General features: G+C 38.9%; 1 protein-coding gene and 1 long non-coding RNA gene across 2 annotated transcripts in view; both read right to left on the bottom strand.

The window, feature by feature from the left end:
* LOC116932682 (ras GTPase-activating protein raskol) overlaps positions 1 to 17,593 on the bottom strand; it is a 38,617-nt gene extending 21,024 nt beyond the window's left edge. The window contains 5 exon segments of the mRNA XM_032940495.2: positions 9,377 to 9,611; positions 9,996 to 10,040; positions 10,932 to 11,080; positions 15,791 to 16,346; positions 16,348 to 17,593. Of these exon segments, the coding sequence (XP_032796386.2) occupies positions 9,377 to 9,611; positions 9,996 to 10,040; positions 10,932 to 11,080; positions 15,791 to 16,346; positions 16,348 to 16,818 (1,456 nt within the window). The 5' untranslated portion in view covers positions 16,819 to 17,593.
* LOC123477033 lies at positions 4,949 to 7,368 on the bottom strand. Its single transcript, XR_006652212.1, has 3 exons — positions 6,195 to 7,368; positions 5,111 to 5,569; positions 4,949 to 5,002 (listed from the first exon to the last, which is right to left on the bottom strand). It is a non-coding gene; the product is annotated as an uncharacterized LOC123477033 (long non-coding RNA).
* Positions 17,594 to 18,020: the final 427 nt, after the last annotated feature.

Raw genomic sequence — 18,020 nt, 5'->3', positions numbered from 1 at the left:
CTGGAGCTGTTCGACCCTCTCTGTCTCGTAAAAACTTACTAAAAAGAGCCCATCCGCACGCCATTTCCTAAGCTCCTCTTTATCCGTATCTAACCAGCAATTGCTTCTTGCAATCATCAGAGTCCAATTGTAAAAGCAGGAAAGACGTGACTCGCTCTGTTTCCTTGTTTTCTCTGTTGGTTTTCCGAAGAAAATCAAACAACGGCGTTTTTTTTTTTTAATTCAACAATACCGTTTGAATCGAATTGTACGCGACGAGAATCAAAACTGGTTTAAATTCAAAATGTGACACTTGTTCTCGACTCCTTTAAAAGAAAAGGAAAAAAAGAGACGAGTTTTGCAGCACTTTTCCTTTGCTGTATAAGATGAAATACGTCGCTCCCGAACAGCAACAAAGTCTCGGCTGGAAATCAAATGTAACGGTAATCACGAACGCCACCACCATGACCCGCATTGTTATCGATGTCGAAAATCAGGCCAGATACACACACACACACGCTTGTCGTCGACTTAGTTAACCGAATAAGATTAAAAATCAACGATGACCCACCGAAAAATCATGAGGGGTACGATCCCCACAAGGTTATGTTGGAATAAATTTGGTTTAAGTTTGTCAAGTTGAATACTATCCTATTATCGCTGTCTTGTTTTCTTCCTTTCAAACAGATACTTGGCTATTGAAGCCGCCCAATAGTTGAAGTGGCTCTTGAACTTGGGTGATCCTCTTCAACCAGAACCCCCCCACCTCGTCCCCCAAACTTTTTATTTTTATTCCCTCTCCAATCAGCAGCCGCAATATTTTTTTTAAAACACGAAAAAAGGAAAATCGTGTGGGAAAATTAGTGGAATGGAATCAAACCGGTGCGAAAAGAAAACGGCTCAATCGCTTAATATTAACAACATTTCTTTTGAAAACGGCCATTATGTTAAAGAGACTTTGGGAAAAATGCATTTTTATATTTAAAAAAAAAAATGAATGTTACATTTTTCCCGTGTTTTTGATGGTGATGATGGGAGAATAGCACCTCGTAAGACTTTCACTCTTAATCTGTGTCGCTGTTTTTCAATTACAACATTTCGTTTTGTTTTAATCCGTCCTCGAATTCACGCACGATTCAACAGTTGGCGCAATGTCATTTTTGTTTGGTTTTTTTTCTTAGTCCGCCAAGTGGAGATTGGGACACACGCGTTAAACTTCCTAATACAAAGCCACACAAACACACATTCAGCAAAATAAAAACAAGACACTTAAAACAATTTTTTTTTTTTCAATTTAACGGGAGACGACAACAGCGACGTCACACGACGTTGGCGGTTGGCGAGCAACTGAGAAAGGACTGCCAGTGTCTTGGTCCAGTGCCCAGTGTAGCTTCTTTTTCAGCTGCTCGTCGCGCGCTACACGCGCTCTACTAAATAGCGGTATATATCTTTATGTAATGCTACTACTAGTCTCTACAGCAAGGGCAAAAAGGAGAGGGAGGGGAAGGGCAGACTTTTTTTTATTTATTTTTTCTCCCTCAACTACTCCGCCTTTTCTCCCAGTTCCATCTCGAAATGATGATGATGGAAAAGCGGACGGCAAGAAGAAAAAAAAAGGGGGACATTCCATCAAGGCAGATGGTCACTCTTTAAATATTATAATTTTTTTTTTTTAACTTTCACTCGATGTAGAAAAAAATAATAATAATAATTAAGAGTTTAATCGCTAATTTCAAATGTACAAACAAAATGTTTGGAATATTCACGCGGGAAAAACATTTCAAATGTCACCCGCACCTTTTCATTTCGCTACATAAATTCTCGTTTGATTTCTCAACTAATATTGACACGGCGGTTTGTTGAAATCAAATCAAAAAAAAAAAAAAAAAGAAAAGAATAAAAAAAAAAACTCTTTCTATTCTTTTATAGCCACAATGGCCAGGTATAAAAATAAATTATATTATAAAAATATAAGGAAAAGGGGGGGAAAAAAAAAAAAAAAAAAAAAAAAAATAAATAAATAAATAAAACGGTACCGTATACACGGCAATCAAGGATACTCACTGGGTTTAGCCAAGCATCGTTTGTTTACGAGGCACCGTATAGTGAACAACGGCTATAGAATCGATCGTAATTTTTATTTTTCGGACGTCATGGTGAAATTTTTTGGGAAAAAAAAAATGGCAACACTGATAGTGACAAAAGGCAAAGATTTCGTGAAGAATAAAAAAGGGAAACGGTGAAGAAAAAAAAACAAAAATTTAGAAACAAATGTTTCAAGTGCTTCTCTAATAAAAAGTGAGAGAGAAAGTCTTACGGTTTGATGACCGAGCAGCAGGTCACGTTTAATTGGGACGGAATAAAAAAAAAAAAGGTGCGGGAATTGCGTCAACCCCTATAAAAAAAAGGGGGGGGGGGGGTTTGCTTTGGTCTAATTACGTGGTATTTTTTTTTTTTCTTCCCTTTTTTCTAAACGTCACTTTCTCTCTCTTTCTGTAACCGGAAGACGCGCATAAACTCTCAGCGTCAACTAAAAATAAGAACTTGAGTGACGTGAAATGTCTCGCCCCCAAGTTCACGGTGTTCAATTTCTCTTTTTCGATCATATTTCCATGGCGACGATAACGCGGGAAATATTCAAAAAAAAAAAAATTCCAAACACTCCCCCACAAAAAAACATAAGAATTATTTTATTATATTTTTTAAAATCCATCAACAGCCGCACTATCCGAAAATGTGTAGTGAGATAAAAGAAAGGAGTCGGCACAATTGGCCCGTGACGCGGAATGTGGGCCAATTATACACGTCTCTCACGGCCAACGTTCGAATCATAAAAGAGCGGATATGCACTACACACACCACCGTGGGGCCATCTTCAAGCTCTCGCAAGTGGGGATTATGTTTTCTTCAATTCGTTTCGCGTTTAATGCATTAAATGAAATAGGAAAAAAAAAAAAAGAGACGTGCCTACTGTTTGGTCACATTCGTTTTTAAGAAAAAAAAGAAACGGACGTCTTTTTTTTATTTCCGGAAGCTAAGCGGAATAGAGTGGGAGATTGTTAATGGACAACAGAGAATGTGTGTGTGTTGTGATGGGCCTACACACACACACACACACACAAAAAAAAAGGGTTTTGAATGAGTAGACAGGAAATCACTGTGCATCAAAAAAGATTAAAAAAAAGAAGGCAGTTTCCTATTTCTTTATTCTTTTTTACGCGTTATTAAAGAAGAACGGACAAGTGGTAGATGATCCCAGCTGCTTTTCTTCAACCATACTGATGAGTGTTTGAAAGCAAAGGGGCAGAGAGGAAGAGCAAGACTTAACAGCATCCGATGTCAGTTATAAAGATAAACAACTTTCTAATTCAAAACATTATTTCTTCTTGATGTTAAACGTTAAAGGAAATTCTCTATCGTAATTGGCATCTGGGGGAGAATGTGAGCCACGCATTCGAAATTCGAGAACGCACAAAAAAGGAGATTAACTAATTCAATTTAGGTTGACGATAGTAGTTTACTTGTTTCGTCTGGTCCAACCTCCAAACATTAAAAGAATATAAAAAAAAAATGTGTACGATTACGGTCAAGGATTTTGTCTTTGTGTGGCGACAGTGTCAGAATTCCGGGAGGACGAAACATTTCACGCTGGATCGTAAAAATTTCAGAAAAAAAAAACAAAACAACAAGAATAAACAAAGGTGTTTCAAATAAAGGCCCCTACAGGGGTTTAGGGGTGGTTATAAACATTTTTTTTTTTAAATAAAACAACTCCATCACATCGTGTGTAGACGGGTGTGTTAATTTATTCAAAAAAAAAAAAAAAAAAGAAAAGAAAAAAAAACGACGTGAAAATCACAAATAAAAAATTTCATTTTTTTATAGACGCGTTCAAACAACATTCCAAGCCAATCAATGAAAAGCAGGAAAAGCGTGAAAACGACGGGACCATCGTTAGAGAGAGATTTTTGTTTTTTATTGTTATTATCTCTTTTAAATGCTGAACTTCGTTTAATTCAGAGTTTTTAATAAATTTGTTCGCGGCCAAATCAGAAATGTCATTTTAAAAAAAATAATGCAAAATTATTCACGAATAGATTTGCGTTGCACAGACAACACAGACAACAACAACAACAAACGTTGAAAAGAGAAATCGGTGACAATCAAACCCCAAAAAGTCGTTGCCGCTTTTGTCGGTCGTGCGTCCAACCAACAAAAACGAGCATCTAATCGACGTCGCTCGACACTTTCACCTGAACGACGACTAAAACCTTGAGACCGTTTAGGGGGTCCCGTTTTTTTTTTTTTTTTTCGCTAAATAAAAATGCGCTGCTTTTTTTTTCTCTTCATTTCGTCTACTCGGTTGCGCTCTTTTGCCTTTTCAAGTATTTCCTTTTCGATCAGAACGTTTTAAAAAAGAATCGACCAGGAGCGGCAGCGTAACCTTCGTCTAATGGAAGACTTTCGAATTAAAAACAAAACAAAACAAAACAAATAGAAATAAATAAAATAAAAGGATTTTTTTCCTTTTTTTTGCGCATGCGCGTCGCTTTCGAAAGAGACACTCTCTCGCCCATAAAAAGCGGCAACATCGTTAGCGTTCTTGGCATCCACTGACAACACACGCACAAAATCGTGAACCTATTATAAATCGCTTTCCATTTTTTTTTTTTTTATTCCGCAATTCGTTTTCTTCATTTTATTTGGGGAGGAAGGAAAAAATGGACGATATCTTACTGAAGTTGAAACATTTTTGTTCAACAGCCCCCCCCTTCCCTTATATTTCAAGTTGATATTATGCTAAAATGCGTGAAGGCTTTGTACGTGATCGGACTGCCACTTTATGATCTACTACACTGCAGTGTCCGTCGTGATTTCAAAAACATAAAGAACAAAATAAAACAGGAGGTCGAGCTCATTCGCATTCTGGAAGGCGAGTCGACGATGGCCCTATTTTGTTTGTTTTTTGTTTTTCACGTCCTCTCACCAAAAGTGTAAACAAGTCGATTCGATGACGGCTTCCCTGATTGTTTAAGCCAAAAAAAAAAAAAAAAAAATACAAAATGGGAGAAGAAACTACTTCCATTTTTGTCCAGGTTTTTAGTTGGGAATGTTTCGGTTGATTTCTGACCTGATTGGAGAGAATCCGTGTCTTCTTGAAACCCGCGCGACATCTAGCGGCAGGATTCGTTAACTCGGTCGAGAAAATGCGCAGAGTCGTATCTCGACTGACCGCTAGGTGCCGTTGTAATAATGGCGGGCAATTCAAAAGTTTCTTCTTGAATTTCGGTGGGCGAGTCGAGTCTCAATGTCGAACTGGTCCTCTTGCCACCACTGCCAGCAGAGAACCGCTTCCGCACGTTTTCCGGACTGAGCGCGTGGGTAGAATTCTTGGCTGCCAACTCATCCGTGCCAGAAGTGAGACTCCCACCGCTGGACCGCAGCTTGCTGCGATCCGTCAGCCCCAAACTGAAAGTGTGTCGCAATCGAACCACGGCTCTTTCCGGTGACGAACCTAAAACAACGCCGACCGGAAGTTTGGTCGGAGAAGTTGGCGGCGACGTCTTCGTATTCGCATCATCACCAGCTACTGAATTTTTATTTTGTTTCACGAAGAAGCAAAACAAAAACAAAAACCGCATCCGACATTGTAACCGAATTCAATCAGCCACCGCAATCAAAGGAAGCCCGATAAAAAATGAAAACAACGCGCAAAATAAAAAATCGGACGTTATTCATTTGTTTTGACCACAAATCTGATACGCGTACGACAAGAAGAAGAACAACAACAACAACAAAGAATGGGAAAAAACCAAACAAAAGACGGCGATAAGGTATCCAACAAATTTTCAAAACCATTTAGCGTGAAAACATATCCATCCCCTCCCGCCCGCCACCACCCCACAGAAAATGTGTTGGATAATCTCATTAGCGTAGCGTGAGCAATGCGCAGGCATGCGCCCGCTAGCGCCGCTGCATAGTTAAGTTTATGTTGTCTACAGAACGCGCCGTCTTTTGTTTTTCGTGTTTTAATGTTTAAAAAAAAAAAAAAGGAGAGATATTTAAACACACACAACGGGAGCGGCTGGCGGAATGTTCCAGCCTGTCCCTGTCGCGTATAAATAGGCGATAGAGTGTCTCTCTTCTTCGTTATTGTTGTTTTTTGTTTTATTTTCTTCGTAAAGGGAAAGAAAAAAGGTTTTCTAAAAACTTACGAATCGCCGTTTCGTTGGGTTTACTCCTACGCCTAACGATTGAATTCCACATGCGGCTGTGCGACATTACGACCAATGAAACACACGACCTTTTCTTTTTTGAAATTAACAATCAACACAGAAACCTTGTCACTTCAATTCCCCTGTGTTCTTGTCACACTTTCCAAAATTTGGAGAAAAAGCCTTGACTTGACTTGACGTCGGCGATAGGCAAATATTTTTAGACGTGCGCAGTTTTCTTTTGGTCACGATCAAACGATCAGAATGCAGAAAACATTTCAAAAACATTCTGTCGCAAAAACACATTTCACAATTTCAAAACAAAATAAAACAAAATGACTATCGACACGTTGAAGGCACAACATTTTTTTGTTAACCACTGCGAACGAGAACCGAACCGAAGGGCGAACGCTGACGGAATGTCGGGATTTAAAAAGAATTATTCCCTGCCACACACACACACACAAAAAAAAGGATTTTTTATTTTTTTTTTCAAATCACGAAATCAACCGAACGAGGAGGGAGGAGAGAGAATAAAAAAAAAAAGGTATCGTTCACGCGGGTGGATATGTGGGAAGTAAAAAAAAAAAAAACGGGCGTGCGGGGGAGTTGATGGTGCGGTATTAGTCGATGTGTATTTTCGGGCTGTGCGGGACGGGGGAGAGAGACACGACGCAAGCGCCCAATCACGGTCACAGACGAAAAGTGAAGGAAAACAAAACAATAGACAAAAAAATGCAGAAAAAGAAAAGAAATTCTTTTAGAAAAAGAAAAAAAAAAATGAAAGTGGTAGCGTCATAAACAATCACATTCAATCTCGTCAAAAATGTTGTTAATTATTATTATCGTATTCTTTTCCCACTTGTTTCGTTTCGTGTTTTATTTTTTTTTCCTGCATCGTTAGCAACAGAAAACGCAGAGAGAAATCGGGAAAAAAAAGGTCCTTCACAAAAACTGGCAGCCAAGTCAAATTTCGTGTATGCAATCAATCACGATATTTGTTGTGTTTTCTTTGGTTGCGAGAAAGTCAACTGAAGCGAGACAGGTAATGTAAGTAAGTATCAGTCGCATAATTTGATTACAGATGTTTGTCTGGCAAAGTCCAATCAATAAATGTGGACGTGTTTCTTTCCGCGTGAGAGAGTTTGAATTTAAAAAAAAGAAAAAAAACTTTCCTTTTTCGACCTTCGACCCCCCCACCCCCCCCCCAAAACACATCGAGAAAAAAAAAAACATTTTTTTTGTACGTCATTTTCTTTCTTTATTTTCCGCATTGGAAGATTTGTGTGTGCATTTGAACTTTTGAAAAATGGACACGATGACGGGTTCGACGAGTTCGTTTTAACCTTTTTTTGCTGACGTAACAACGTAAAACTTCCTCTTCTATTCTCCGGTTTTCTTTTGTAAAACCAAAATAAAAAGTACCATAGAGTTCCCCCGCGTCCGATGACACGTAGCAAACAAGTTGGAAACCATTGCAAAGCAAACACACACACACACACATGGGAAACGTAAACGAACGTCTACCTTAAAATGTTTGCGTGTTTCTTTTCAAATAGCCAAAGGGCGCCATTTTCGAAATGCCGATGAGTCCCGTCATTTCACGGTCCCTACCGATACACTTTTGTCATGGAGGGAAATGTTGCGTAATAAAACAATTAAGTTTCCAGAATGAGTTACAAAAAAAGAAGTCCATTATCAGAAATGTCTCGGAAAATCAAAAGGATATTCTTTGACGACCTCGTCTGTTGCCAAGGACGAGGTCGCTGACCATTAAGGAGAAATGAAGAGACAAGAGATAGCCCGGCATTGTTTGATTAACTGATCGTGAGTGCTCTCTCTTTCTCTCTTTCTCCATAGATCAAATCAAAGAGGAAAAGGGCATAAAACTCGTTCACAATCGGGTCGTCTTGTTACATTGAGCAAGATTTTTTTTTTCTTAAAAAAAAAAGGAAAAATAAATCGGCGATTTCTTTTTGCACAATTGGTTCGAACAGAAGCGTCTTGCCATTTATTACACGAAGAAGAATGACGAGTTTTTCGAAACTGTTTTTTTTTTTTCTTTCGGTGAGACAACAATAAAAAAAAAGGCGTGAAAATTAAAAAGAAAACTAATCGAACAATGGGACTCGGTTAGTTTGTTACTCGAAAAAAAAAAATAAAAAACGATCCGGTTGAATAGAAATGGTGAAAATAAAGCAGTTAACAGATGAAACAACAATAAGACTCGAGGTTAACTAGCAAACTTTCGACAATAACTTTTTGTTTTTGTAATTTTTTATTATTTCTTTTCTTAAAATGGATGACTAAATAAGTAGCCTTTTTTTTCTTTTCATCAAAATAAAAATCAACTTTGTTTTTGGTCTTCGTCCGTTTAAATTTTAACGGTTTCATTGAAAAATAGATTTCAAAAAATAAATAAAATACAAATGAAAAGATCCTTTTTTTCGCAGGTCGACGACACTGTTCAACCTCGCAGCCGCTACCGAAAATGAATTTTTCACACACACAAGAAAAATCCCCAAACAAAAGTAATTATTCTATGTCTTTTTTTTTTTTTTTCGGGTCATGCCGTTACGACGGTTTAAACGTGTTCTTTGACAACCTTTCTTTCTTTTCGAAAAAGGTAAAAATAACCTACTTTTAAGGTTTCTCTATTTCTTTCTTCGATTTGTTTTTATTCCTTCCAGAAACAAAAAACAAAAACAAGGAAACGGGAAGAAAAAAGAAGTAAAATTGAAGACAATGGGATCTGCCATGATGTAAAGGTTTGACACAGCACCCCAATTTTTGTTTTGTTTCTCCCGCGTTTGCCAGTGCCACAAAAAAACAAAACACGTACGCACTATTGTTATCAAGACCAGTTTTTTTTTTTTTCTAAATAAATTGGCGAAACAGGAAAAAAAAAATGGTCTTGTTGACAAGAAGAAAGAAAGACCCGAAGAAGGAAAAAAAAAAAAAGGTGTGGTGTCTTTTCTTTCTTTCTTTTTTAAACAATGCAGTGAACTTTTGGCTTCTTCCTGGAGACCTTGTGAGTTCTCTTTGACACCCCTAGTGCGCTATCGAGAAACTATGATGTACACAAAAATCCAAAAATAAAAAAAAAACGAGTTTTTTCTTGCGTGTAGGAAAGAAGAAACGGAACGACGTGTCCAAGTTTAGAATTTTAATTGTGGACTCACCTTCGTGGAGAATCGAATTGTATGAAGTTTCATCTCGCAGCGAATAGGTGTCGCTGAAATCGTCACCGTCTTCTTCGATGTCTTCCAAGTGACCGGCGCCTCCGTTTAGACTTCCGGGGCCTGTGCCTCCGCCGCATCCGCTGGCGGAACCGTCGTATCCCCAACGGCGTCGAAATTGACGCCCGCCGCTATCCAGACGAACTCGAGGCGTATCGGAGAAGACCATATCTCCCACCTTGTTTGCCAGTGGAACCACGCCCAAAAAAAGACGTAACGCCGATGTCATGTGCGTCAAATACAACCAAAAATGGGGGAAACAAAAAACAAAAAACACAAACAAAAATGTAGATTAAGCTATGCAAATGATGTAGACATTTTTTCGCGTGCACAACACACACAGATAACGACAAAAGAATGAAAATGCCATAATTATCAAGTAAAAAAAAAAAAAATAAATAAATAAATAAATATTCAAATTTCCTTTTAAGAGTTTCGGGTGAAGCAGAAATATGAAAATAAAACACGTCCACATTTTGGTTTGTAAAAATCAAATAAAAAGCGGAGGAGAGCAGCGGCATGCTAATGGACATTCGGGAAAGAAGAAAGACACACGATTTACCTGAGGGCGTTTCTCTGAGCGTTTGATTACGAAACCTGGACAGACCTGTAGTAGGTTTTTCGTTTCAAATAGAAAAGAAAAGAAGACATTTTTGTGTGTGTTTTTTTTTTTTAAATCGAAGGGGGAAAAGTTTCAATCATTTCCGATTGAAAACGAAAGCAAAGAAAGTTGGTCATTTAACATCTAATTTCCCTGTTTCTTTTTTTTTTTTCCCCAATCATTCGCTTTTGTCATTAAAGTTCAAAATACTTTCTCAGATCACGACATTTTTTATTTCAGCCCACGTTCGTTATAAAGTATCTCTTCTTATTTATTTTTTTTGTGTGTGTAACTTTCACTCATTTAATGTTGTGCTGCACCTGCTGGTGTCTATAAAAAAAACCCAGTGACAAGAAGAGAATTAAAGGAACCTGATGTGCTTTTTGTTCCATCGCCTATTCGGAAAGGTTTCTAAATCAACAAGAATGGCTTCAAAACCTTATCGTCAGCAGACAAACATCGGAAATAACACAAGAGACTCACCAGCTATAAGGAAAAAAATAAATAAATAAAGAACCAAAATTATTTTGTTTATCCTATACAAGGACTGTTCAAGGCTGGAGAAGAAAAAAAAATGTAGTTTCACAGGTTGTGACTGTTTTATATACACACAATGTTTTAAGATTTGAAAGAAAAAAACTGGACACTAGTTTCTTCGTTATTTGTTCTTGGCAAAACAAATATCACCGAAGGCAACGTTGTAAAGCGGCAGAGAAATTCGAGAAACTAATGAGCATCATCACCTTATTCCTACCAGTTTTTTTGTTTTTTATCTTTCAAATCGTAAGGAAAAAACAAAAAGGTGAGCACAGTCAAGTGTCTTAATGTTATTCTACATGTAAAAAGATTAACGGAGAGGGGGAGGGTGTAAACAATTCAAATCAAATGGAAACTCACGGCCATTTCCTCGCTGCGGTAAGCCGTAAATGTTTGCTCGTCTTGGAGCAGGACACAGAAATACGGCTCCCATGAAACCAGTGGTGCCTTGTCGCCATTCTTGGCCGTCAACTTGTTGCTCGGATGATGACCCAACGCCACTTCCTTATCTGAAATGCACAATAAGAAAGAAAAAAAACATGAGTGAAATTTCGAAATGATTTAAATGAGTCAAACAAATGCACGTTAATTCATTGGCCACGTTTGACCTCTTGCATTTTAAAAACGGTATCCTCAATTCTTTCATAGATTTTAAATGTCAGGGGAATGTTGAAATGCGGAATGCGACGAAACGAGTAATTTCGTTCACGTGAAAAGAACGAAACAAAAGACAACAAAATGTGGACGAGATAAACAACGAGACGAGTGACCCCCCCAAGAAAAAATGAGCCAACAATCAAATTAAAAAAACTAGGAGAAATAAATCTCTGTTCTTACATCGCCGGTCCGTTTTTGCATATAAAAAAAAAAAATTGTTTTGTTTTTTTTGTTTTTTTTGTCGGGATAAAGATTTATCGTTTCGATAAAAAAAAAACAATGGAATGCGTTTGCCCTCTACGTGTGTGTGTGTGTGTGTGTGCCCAATGCGAAAAAGGTGAAACTAACCAACGTCCATCAACAGACAACGCACGCAAAATTGGGCGTGACCGACTTTTTTTCTTTTCCCTTTTGTGAGGTGGTAGACTGGCGGTTGGTTTACGGTCTGTTTCTCTTTACCTTCTTTAGACGCGACACATCTTTACACACAAAGGATGCCACAACTAGGACTTATTAATTTTTCTTATTACGACCAGAAAGGATGGATATCCAGGTAACCCAGTCAGATTGCCGCTTTTTTTTTTCTTTCTTTTTCTCCCAGGTAAAAAGAAAGACAAATTTATGTTGATAGCAAACAAACAAAACAAAAAAAATGTTTAATTTTTGTTCTCGTGTGCAAAGCTCACGGCGCTTAATTCACGCTTTATTTTCACCTGTCTGTGAATCCTGTTCTTTCTTCGGGAGAAACGCGGAATTAAATCAAATCCTTAATGTAACCGGGGAAATGTAAAAAATAAAATGGCGACTTTTCCCACAACAGGTTGAAGAATTTTATTTTATTTTTTTAAAGGGCATCTTTTGCTGCTCGACGCGATAAAAGCGTTTGAAACGATCGTCCCATAAAAAGGAGAATGTCGGTTCGTCTCTTTCAATGTTGACAACACATCAAATAAAGAACGGACATTTCTTCTTTGAATAAAAGAAGAGTAGCACATCCGCAGATGGTTTTTAAAGAGCCTTTTTACCGTCATAGTATTTGCTTCTGGTTGTGGCCACCCAATGGCGGAATTTGGCAGCCAACAAATGGCCGCTATGGCAAATCATCATTCCTTATCCTTCGTTTGCTCCGAATGAATCTTCTGGATTAAACTAATCACGTTGGCAATAGCCAGCAACAATTGCCTCGTGAAGGTCTACGATCTAACGGATGTTTCCAACAACTAATCGCTGAATAATTTATGAGCGACGCACTTTTTTTTTTTTGTTGTTGCACGGAATAACAATAATAAAAAAAAAAACAACAACAAAATATGTAGCACTAAACAGAGATTTACATTGAAGTGGGGGAACCGACGCCTTTGACGACGTGCACTCAACTGGGTTTTTTTTTTTTTTTACAGGGCCGGGCTATGAGAAAATCCGGGTGGATGTGTAGCAATAGAGATCACGGATGAGTTGACGTCTCCCACGTTCAGATACAGTTACATGTGTATATAGTCATAAAGAAATGTAGTGGATCTAACATTTGTAACTAGGTGACGGATTACGTGTAACAGTTTTTTTTTTTTTTAATAAAAAAGAAAAGAGGAGCTTTGATTATTCCCAGAAATAAAAAAATAAAAATAAAATAAAGAAACCGGACATGTCCAGCTATCCATTTCCGGAGCAAGTTATACAAGCTTCTTTGTTTTCGTATGTAAACAGTAAAAAATGTAGAACTTATCCATCATGGACGTTAGTCGTATAAAAAAAAAAGAACAAAATGTTGTTTTAAACAATTGGATGCGTGTGTGTGGACACACGCCAACTAACGGGAATGTTGTATAATATTTGACCGGGTCTTCTTTTTCTACGTTTTTTTTTTTTTTTTTGCAACTACAAAACTTCATCATTCAAAGAGTTTTTGGGCAGCACACGAAAATGCCAAATCAACAAAACAAAAAAATCTAAAAAAAAATAAACCTTTTTCAAATCTATTTTACCTAAATCAAAAATTGCATGTAAAGTGAAGGCAGAAGATTATCTTCAACGACTTCATTTCCCTTTGCGCTTGACATTTTTCACGAACGAACCCCCACCAAAAAAAAAAATGAAAGGAAAGAAATAAAAATTTCAAAACGTCTTTCGTATTATCGTGCGTTTTACTGCTTTTGTCGATAAATTAGCGAGCCCAATGTTTGGAAACGTGTGAACCGAAAAGAGGGGGGCAAAAAAGAAACAACCGCCAACGCTTCACTCACGTCAGGGTGTGGTATTGAAGGTCTATCCCTACATCGCCTGAAGCCTTTCGTTCATTTTCTTCTTTCGAACAAAACCCAAACGGAGCACTACACACAGCACACGAAATGACGCGTATTTAGATTCTAATGCGAGCGGCATTTAACTTCTATACAGTCATCCTTTTATCTCTCTCTCTTTTTTTTTTCTTTCTAAATTGCACAACCGGCAGCATATAACCCGACGGGCAAATCACGCGTGAGAATGTTCTCATGGAAAAAAAATAAAAGAGACAAACATTTTTCAAGAAAAATTCAAATCTCATTTTCTTTTAAATTTTAAAACATTCTATTCATTCTATGCCAATGTAAAAAATGAATGTTGTTTTTTTTTTCAACAAAACTTAAAGCCGATGAGATGGCCAGAAAATAACGTAACAAAACAATTGACCAGCATCCCGCATCAGATAATGGCAACGTGTCTAACAAGTTGGATCAAGGTTTTGATTGCGTTATTTAATAACAAACCCGCACTTTCATTTTCATTTTTTTTTTAGAAAGAAATTTCTCATCGTTCGATTTCATAAAAGACCCAACCAAAAAATGTAATGACAGCAAAAAATGAATAAATACATCGAGTGAAAAGAATCTTTTAGAATTTCAATTTTTAAAAAATCTAGTCCGTGTGTTGAGAAGGGAAAAAAAAATAAATGTTGCAGTGTCAGCACAGCCCCTTCTATTTTTGCTACAATCCCCGAGAAAGAAAAGAAAAAAAATGAAGGAAGACGAAGGTAAACTCTCTCGACGTTAGCTGGCAACCAAAATGTATTGTGTGACCAGTTGACCTGGATCATCATGTGCTGCTGGTTGATGATGGGAACACAAAAAAAAAAAAAAAAGAAAGAAAGGAAAGAAAAGTATCATGTAGTCTGAAAAGGAGTGACGATATTTTCTTTATGGAAATGCGGGGGGGATGTATAAAAAAAAAAGAAAAAAAAACTTTCACTCTATCACACAGACCTATAACCGAAACTAAACATGGTCAGAAAAATAAGATTTACACAACACGGTCTGTGTGCGTTGAATGGGGGAGGGAAAAAAAGGGAGGGGGGGAATTTTTTTTGTAAAAGTGACCTGACCGTTTGAAAACGTCCGTTATGCGACACAGGTGAATCGTCATTTGAATTTCGCTAGTGGGTAGAATGTGTTAAAAGCCACGGCAAATTCGCCAGAATGCCCTACAGCTCCGTTCGTTCAATAATCGTAAATGCTGAACAACAATCTTTGGGGGGAACAGCGAAAAGCAATCATCGGCGCACCTGTAAATCCCCCCAATTTTTATTAGCAGATGACCTGAAGCGGTAGTCCCGGTATGTCGTCCATGATTACGAAATAATCACGTGAATTATTTTAGATTTAAAAAAATGAAATAAAGAATTATTTTAAACGAGACAAGCGGATCGATCAACTTGACGGAAGATAAAAAAAAAAAATCAATCGAAAATCCAACATAAAAGGACGGGGAATTTTGATCGAATTGCTGTGTGAATAGAAAATAAATTATTCAAACAGTACTCTTAAAGAGTGGCTGTTATTTCCTTGCTTTTCGTTCCTCCCCCCTTTTTACGGCTAGTAATGACAGCTGACAGCTTTGACACAAGTACAAGAGTGATCATCTTTACGATACTTTCTATACAGGGGGGGAATACCGCAAGGTGTGTACGCAGCCATACAGACACACACACACAGGCCGAATACACAAAAACAAACCAACGGAACCGAAGTGACGAACGACAGTGTCATCATTTCGGTACTGTTAAATCGTTCCGTTCTGATAAAACGTAATAAAACAAACTAATTATTTTATTTTTTTGTTTTCCTCCCACCCCATTCGTTCCACGATCAATGGATGAAAAGACTTGGATAGAAGCAAGGTTGAAAGTAGCGGCATAACCTGCAAAACTTTGTTTTGTTTTCAAGATTTACAGCGACATTTCACAAACACAAAAAGAAAAAAAAAAAAACGTGTTTCTCTCAATCAAGCGAATTAGATACGCATGAAAGAAATGAAATAAAAACGTGCGACGTTACACTGAAAATCCAATAAGGAAAAATTAAGCCCGAGTTCCTATAACTGTCCCAACGTTACACCTGCAACCGTGTCATGTTTAAAAAGTGAGGAGGCAAAAAAATGTTTGTTCGTTCGCCTAAGTCGATTTGATAATCGAACAACATTTTGCGGTGCGTAGCGTATCGTTGTGGTAGTTGCAGTTGTAAATAACAACAATCAAATTGTTTTCTTTCTCTTTTTTTTTCGTGTGTTTCTACGCTGTTGTTCTTGTGTACCTGCTGATAGTTCCGTATCGAGGTCGGTAACGATTGTCGGTGGTGTTGTATCGGCCGAACTATTACGTCCCGATTGGTGGTCGCACTGGTCGTAATCGACAGCGGGTGGCGCTGGAACGTGAAACAATTTCTGCAGGGGTTTCGCCAGCCGTTCACGAAATGTTTTGCCGCGACTGAGTTGCCGTTGAGGCCGCGGGGGTCGGTAGATAAAAGCCTTTCTGCCCTTCTTGTCCGTCAGCTGACCCGCACCGGCGCTAGCAAGGCATCCGCTCTTTTCATCACGACCACCAATGGCCGTTGTTGGACTACTGCCCGGCTCGAAAATGGACAAATCCAGGCCGGACAAATCGGAATCAGACAACAGGTCAGAATGGTAAAGCTCTTCAGCCGAACATGGAGTGTCGTAAATGTGTTCTTGGCCGTCCGCATCGCCAGAATCCACCGCCTGCGACGTTGCCATTGCTGCAGCGCCCTGGTGGTGGTGGTGATGATGATAGCTGCCGGTCACGCTGACTGAAGCAGACGATTGATCGTAATCTTCATCGGCCGAATTCTTCTTCTTCTTCTTCCTCCACGTGTAAAGCTTCTTCATCTTCGTCAGACGTGGCCACTCGATTCGAATAGTCCGTCACCGTTCGATGGACAAATGTGACGCGCACCGTGCCGGCCGGAGACGTCGATGTCGTGGCCGGACCGGGAGCTATTCGCTGCTGATCCGTCCAGCAATAAGACGATTGATCGCGATCCATTTCCCAGCAATAGGTTTCGTCGTAACTGTTATCGCTCCGGCCGCTTCTGTTCGTGCCGGCTGCGCTGATCGTGGCATCGGCAACGTCGACAGAATTTTGAAAACTGACGCCGGAGAGGGCGCGATAACAGCGCGGCTTCCTTTTCCTCCTGCTGGACACTTTGCCATATCCGTCTTGGCCGCCAGCTTCATTTTTCACCACTGGAACGGATCGCAGGTGCACCAAACCGAGGCTAGCAGTGACGAATTCGTGTCGGGCGTCCGTCGTCGCCGCCGCCATTCTTATTCATCTCCCAATGCCCCCGCTCCCCCCCGAAAAGGCACTTGATTAAACTAATCACGTCCCTTCCAACTTCTTGTTCACAATTTTCTGAAAAAAACAAACTTCTCGGCGCAAATGGAAAGCAGCGAAACGATTGTGGACAGACCGAGAAAAGGGATTTTCAAAATCTAGAGTCCATCTATAGCGACAACATGGAAATCTCTTTTTCTTCTTTTTTTTTTCCTCAAAAGGATGGCATCAAACACTTTTATTTTCGACTCTGCGTCCAGTGCTGTATTTGGTCACGACAAACGTCAAGAAAGGAAAACAAAAGAGTACACTGCGCCTGCTAGGTCGATCGTCGCAAACTATATATATTTTTTTATTATTATTATTACTATTTTCGTTTCACAATTGAGATTTTGAGAGAAAAAAAAATGTTTTTAAATCCCTTCACTCCTAGTCTTTCTGATTCGGACGTTTCAAGGTTTGAAACAAAAAAAACACGCGGGATGTCCGAGAGTTTGATAGAATCATCGTCGTCCTCCAATCCACTGAAGAACCTCCACGATACGTTTAATAACACGCACACGCACGCACACACACACACACAGTGATGTCAGGTTGTTATTAAGGGGATGACACTATAATTATCCGGATGAAGAGTCGATCACGTTCAATTCGCAGAAAGAAAATTGAACGGAAAGGGAATTTTAATCAATAAAAGAAGAGGAGGAGGAGGAATGATTCTAGAGACACGACCGTCACGAGACCAGGAGCGAGACTAAATGATGAAACAAGGCAAAAAAGCTGTGCTGGGACACACGCACTCGCATCGCAAGAAGAAGGGGAGAGAGAGAGAGAGAGAGAGAGGGAGAAGGTGAGTGTGGCAGCACGTTCTCTCCCGAACGCCGGCAGGTACACACAAGTGGGCGGGGACTGTGAAATGTGGTAAGTCCTTCGGCATTCGCTAGTGTTTTGTGTCTGTGTGTGTGTTGGGGGGCTGCCGACATTCCGTTTCAAAAAATAATGTAAAAAGAATTTATTTTATTTTATTTTTTCAACTCGATGCCTTTTTTGAAAAAGGAAAAAATAAAATAAAATGGATAAATTGCCGCTAGCAATGGGTTGTTTCGAAAAAGAAGATGAAAATGATCTTCCGTACTGGCGGTAGTAACACGAGTTACTACTGCCATACAAACTAGATACACACACACAAC

Source organism: Daphnia magna, linkage group LG10, assembly GCF_020631705.1.
Source record: "Daphnia magna isolate NIES linkage group LG10, ASM2063170v1.1, whole genome shotgun sequence".
Taxonomy (NCBI): Eukaryota; Metazoa; Arthropoda; class Branchiopoda; order Diplostraca; family Daphniidae; genus Daphnia; species Daphnia magna.
Note: the sequence above shows the minus strand (reverse complement) of the source record. Positions and strands in the feature narration are given on the sequence as shown.